This window comes from Stegodyphus dumicola, chromosome 8 (assembly GCF_044657685.1).
Source record: "Stegodyphus dumicola isolate Sdum_Otavi_A_Nest chromosome 8, ASM4465768v1".
NCBI lineage: Eukaryota > Metazoa > Arthropoda > Arachnida > Araneae > Eresidae > Stegodyphus > Stegodyphus dumicola.
The window spans coordinates 141,320,094-141,326,093 of NC_140775.1; the positions used below are offsets into that span (position 1 = coordinate 141,320,094).

General features: G+C 31.8%; 1 protein-coding gene across 1 annotated transcript in view; it reads left to right on the forward strand.

Annotated features, from left to right (window-relative positions):
- LOC118191798 (A-type potassium channel modulatory protein KCNIP1-like) overlaps positions 1-3,609 on the forward strand; it is a 235,273-nt gene extending 231,664 nt beyond the window's left edge. The window contains exon 7 of the mRNA XM_085823036.1: positions 1,948-3,609. Coding sequence (XP_085679162.1) covers positions 1,948-1,995 — 48 coding nt within the window. The 3' untranslated portion in view covers positions 1,996-3,609. The remainder of the gene's footprint in view (positions 1-1,947) is intronic.
- The last annotated feature ends 2,391 nt before the right edge of the window (positions 3,610-6,000 follow it).

Here is a 6,000-nt window from a genome sequence, read left to right on the forward strand (position 1 = left end):
AACAAGAGGGAGAAAATGACTGGCAAAAACAAGGCGATCATGCAGTAGAATGTCAAAGAGTGCAAAACAAGTTATATAATACTGTATACTATTATAAAATTTAAATATTGAGAATTGCCTTAGGCGTTTTTCTAGTTATAGGATTATTAAGTTGAACCATACATATTACTAAGTATTATTTATATTATTGTTAGAACTGAAAATTTTATCAAACATTTCAAATAATATGAACAATTTATCCATAGTATTATCCATGGCCTGGAATTCAGTCATTTTTTTATTAGAGCTTTCCTTAAACATAATACTAAACGAATAATCTTTAAAGCCATTTAATTCCTTTAGAACTTTGATGATATCTACAGTAGCACCCTAATCTTATGTCACCAGTTTGCTTATCGATGTTTACACGTTTATTCTGAACAATATTCGCATAATACACGCCAGGTGTGACGTTTTCAGTTTTATTTTATACGTATTTATCAGAATTAACACCACTGTTGAATCTAGCATTACCTCTTCTAAAAAGATTATTTGAGAAAATTTAGGACATCTACGATAATTTGCGCTCCACGCTCTGGTATACTGATGATAAGCTTTAAGACTAGACCAATGGATTTTAATATATCTGGTCTTCACAAACACTGTGCGTTTAAGCTCCCATGCCCACCAGTTTAAAGTGGCAATGCTAGTAATTCGCAAGTACATGACATCTCCTTAGTGAGATGTGTAATGCCTCCGTATGATATATGTGTAATCTCTTCAACAGCATGTGAACAAGCATCTTTTTGTGCAGTGTTAGTGAACCTTTGTGTGCCTCACGGTGCACTAATTGCTGGAGCACTGCCCAATAATTAGTGGTACAACATCCTCGTGCTCTTTTACTCGGTGTTTTTTTAATCTATGTTCTTAGTCACGCTACAATAATCAATGCCTTACGCAACCTAACTGCACTCTTCTGCACACATGAGTATTCACAACTCATCATTCATCATTCAAGATGTACCTGTATTTATATACAACAGAACTGCCCAACACTAAATTTGTGTTCCAGCCTTCATGTGACTTCATGTACTCCATTTGTCTTTCTGTGCCTTAAGTAATTATGTGTATGTACCTGATTTTTGTGTTCTCTTTTTATGTAATTTGTGCTTTGTGTTTTGTATATTATTTGCTTATGTGTACTCTTGTTGTATTTTTAGTTTAACTACCTACCATCCGTAACACCACAGCTTGCCTCTTCAATCTGTAATACAATCCTACTAATGCCCTTGTAAGGCCATTTACTTCCCTTTGACAACCTCAATAATCTCCTGGTGCTGCCTCGTGGGGCTCCACGGAGCTTTTGCTGTAGTTAGAGAAGGGCGTGGAACATATGCCTGTTTACCTCTGTTAGACACCAGGCGTTCCAGTCCTACCTCCGTAACCTACCTATCTATGAAGGGACGGACAATTACAACCATGCCTTCTCCGGGATTTGAACCCAGGCCCTTTGGTGTCTCAGTCGGCTTCCCTAGTCACTATACGCGGTACTCGTCTACAAACTGGGTTTAACTATTTTTTTAATTCAAATATTATTTTCTGAAAATAATGTTCACGCTGTTATGTATGGGGTTATCACATATAGCGATGCCATAAGAAACTTTTCGGATAAACGCTTTTTTCCTGGAGTATAAATAAGTATTTTGATGCAAAGGAATATATGCATCCAATATACAGATAGAATAATGTAAATGTAAATAAGAAGGTCGATAAAATTATGGCTATATCATTTAAAAAGTAATTCCGCTAAACAGATATTAAACGAATGCTGCCTCTTAGGCAGAACGAGTGTTCCAATCAACTCTTCTTTTATTTATGGAGAGAAACGCTAAATAATATTTCTGTGTTTCGTGCTTGTCACTCTACTTCCTTTGATGCAATATTGATCACCTTTTGTTGCTTTTGCAGGACGAAAACATCATTAGTTCCTTGCAATTACTGGACACGGTTCTGTGACAACCAATGTTGCCGTTAACGGCGTGAAAACACAAAGGAAGTCGACAGTCATGTTTTTCGCACAATGACTCTCTGCCTTCGGGGACGAATGGAGGCTTGCACTGCGTTGCCATTGTAAACATCCAAAAGTGCGTTTATTGTGAATCCAAATGACGTCATCGGACCACCAGAGTGCTGTGTAGGAGCACTGGGAATATGAATGAGCTTTTGATACGTCCTCAATCCTGTCATTATATTAGATTCATGTATATGTATATGCTGAAACATGATTATATATACATATATATAAATATACTATATATCTACATTAAAACTTTCTACACATAGAAACATTTTTCTTATGAGGCTTCTTCATATTAATACTGAAGAATAGATGAATCTTATTAATTATAGGTGCAAGCTTATAAGCTGAGATCTAGAAGGTTCATATCCATAGCTTTAGTTCTCATTCATCATAAATTATGGATTACATAATGTTATTCTTATTGAAATAATACAATTTATTTTAATGTTAGACTTCAGAAAGCATTTTAATGTGCTTAAATTTCAATCAAAATCTATAGCACAATCTCTTTTGTAATATAATTCATAACACACACCACATTTTTTGCCACTATCTCGTAAACTTGAACAGTATTTATCCCCTTGATATCGTGATATATTTAAAATCAAATTTTGTGATTTCGTGATGCCAGTTAATACGCCAAAGGAGATTTTAGGAAATTCGGAAATATTCGAGAATAGTACCAGGAAGAAATTGTAAAATTCTATTTCGTCAAACATTTTAGATGCCGCATAAAATGCGGAATGAATTATTTGCATATTTTTCATCTAAACTCTTGCATAAATATATAAATTAATACGTATGCGTATTCCTCTTGATATAAAATGTGGTGTGTGTGCATAGGTGTACATTTACAAATATTGAAAGCTTTGGTGCTGTTTATCTTACTGCCAAGTGAAATAATAATTAGTGTGGGCAGAATTAATACTTCTAGAACGATCAACGTCATTCTAGTGTTTCGCATGATGGATGTGTATGTTCCGTACTAAATTATTTAAGTTTTTGTTCATTTTAAGAATACTGGTTTATATGTATATATAAATTATTAATAAATGGCGAACTTAAGCTATATATTTAATGATGTTTATGGTGATACTGTAATAAAGGTGTGAATGTGTTTGTTGTTAGAATAGATAACTGAAAGGTGTATGGATGCAAGGGTAATTTGTTTATAAGAAACAAATGTACGAATTTTGTAAACTGTTGTATAAGTATACTGCTTGCCTGTTACTAAATGGATCTACTTTAAAAGGAAAGAAACGTGTGTTAAATGTTACTATTTTTATTGTTCTACCATTTCCTGGAATTATGTGAGTGTTAACATCAAAATTTGTTTCGTGATTCCTTTAAATGAACTTTTGAGCAGTTGAAAATGAAATTTCTTTTTTTATCTATTTAAATAATTTTTCCACAGTTATCATTGCTGCTTTTATTAGTTTTAAATTTTGAAATATTTAATAGGGGTTTTCATTCTTGATAGGAAATTTATAAAGATAATTTCAAGCATACCAAGGTTTAAGAGGCTAAACAAATAATTATTTGAGACAGTCCGAAAAAAATGCTTTTTATGTTATGTTTCGAAGAATAATTAAATTTTTGAATAATTTAATAATAATGATCAAACGTTTTGTTATTTCATTTTTGGGGAGGAATTTTATAAATTACTAAGGATTATACAGCTGGATATTTATCAGAAACAAATTAATATAAAACTGAACTCAAGCTCATCTCTGACTAAGTGTTCGTGGACTAACCGCGATTAGCACAAATTTATTTTGACAGGTCAGACTGCAACAACTAGAAAATAAACAGAGTAACAAACAGTATCCTCTCAAAGATTGTCTAAAACCTTAGCAACTTGAAGCGTATTTAAACTTTAACTAAATTACATTCTGATGGAAATTGACGAAAGTAGAAAGCTTTCAGATTTACGGTTTATTGGGAAAAAAATTGAAAAATTCGTGGAATCAAAATCTTTTATTTTCTCTTAACTATCTCTAAAAAAATGATTTAATTTAAGTTCCTCTAGTGTTAACTATCTCTAACTAACTATAAAAAATTAATTAATTTTATCTAGTGTTAATTATCTCTAACTAACTATAAAAAAATTAATTAATTTTGTCTAGTGTTTCAGTACAAGAAAGTGTTAGGCTTTTTCTTTTGAAGAAAGCATATATTTTCATTGAAAATAAAGCATTTCACATCAAAGCTAAATGAGCATAGTTGGTTTTATGCGCCTGAAACGGCTCTAAGTGTGTTCCTCCATCTTCGCTTAGATGACTGACATTAGCCGCAACTGTATAGTTGATTCAGATAAACATTTAAATTATTCAAATATTCATAGAAAACAAAATAGTGCTGCATTTATCAGAATTTTCCATCTTATCGCAAGTGGATCTGGAGTAAGCAGTAGCTTAATGGCGTCTATATTTGCTGAATATGGTAAGGAGATTTAAGAAGCGCTTTTTATCATTTTGGTAAATTACAGTATTCAAATTACATGAATTCACCAAAGGAATATAATGCACGAGCGATGCATCTAACATGATGTATTTTGCTGCAAAACATTTTGATTATTTTGAATACCGTAAATATACATGTTGATTGGTCTGCAAGAGCATGCCCTTTTATGACTCTACGATCGTTTTCAGGGATACCAGCTCATAAATCCAATACGCATCATTTCATGACTATATTAATGTAGTTGATGCAGTTTTAGGCAATATATTCCCTGCATTTCCGGCAATATGTTGCTGGTTTCACAACTCTTCAGTCAGTCAGTCATTCAATAAATATCTTTCTCCCTCCTTTTTAAATTTCTGATTTCCTCAAGGAAAAAAATGTACTGCCAGAGTCATAAAACATTTTTCCGTCATGGACAGATTCTAGGCAGTTCTATCAAACAGCATATTTATCTGCAGCGGACTTCCTGGTGTATTCTTCTATGAATGCTTACATAGCAGAATGATTCCAGCTTGAATAAAAGTAGATTTTAAGTAAGTAGAAAATGAATTCATTTTGAGAGTCTATTGCTTAACAGAAAGACTCTGAAATTTATGCATAACAGAAATGAAACTTTGAAGTCGGTTGTGAGGTATAACAAGTTTTGTTGGAAACGTGCTTTCACAAAAGTGCTAATGAGGCTGATAAATTTTATTATTCAATCTTAATAGTTTCATCCCCGCTTCTGTTTATCTCGTAAAATTCACATGGAATAGTTTTGCCATTGTTAATCATTTTCTTTTTCCATTACACAATTTTAAAGAGTATGAATTGGTGAATTTTATTAAGCTCCTCTGTTTACAATCATGCAAATGCGTGCATTATTCATCGCTGATGATTAATCGTTAATTTTAAAGCATTAATGCTTTTAGGAATTGATAAAATTCTCTCCTCAGATATGGTGCTTCAGGAATAATGAATAGGTTAATCTTGATGCAGATCTTTATTATGTTTGCAATCGCGCAGTGCCTAAGATGATAGGTTTGTAAAGCTATAAAGCTTCATGACAGAATATAAAATGTTCGATATTTATTCAAATTTTAAACTTTTAAAATCTCATTTTTTTCCTTTTATGTCCTATTTTTGTCAGAAATTAAAAGTTATATATTTGATTTTAATTTGGCAAATTGGTGCCCATTGTTTGATTTGGTGATAAATAATGGAAGTAAATATGGGTGTTTTAAACTAGGCCATAGTTATGACATAATAGAGAATCCTAATCATTTTCATCTAATCAAAGTTAATTAATATGTATTAACAAAGTTAATTAATATATTCTTTTAAGATAATTCCTTCCCCTTTAAGAGCAAATTAAGAAGAAATTTAAGCTCATGTAACGTAAAGTATGAATTCTACAGAAATTTCTTAAATTTATATTGTATTTTAAAGTTATTTAAATGTATTAGTTATAAAGGAAGTTGATTTAATAGGAGCATTAA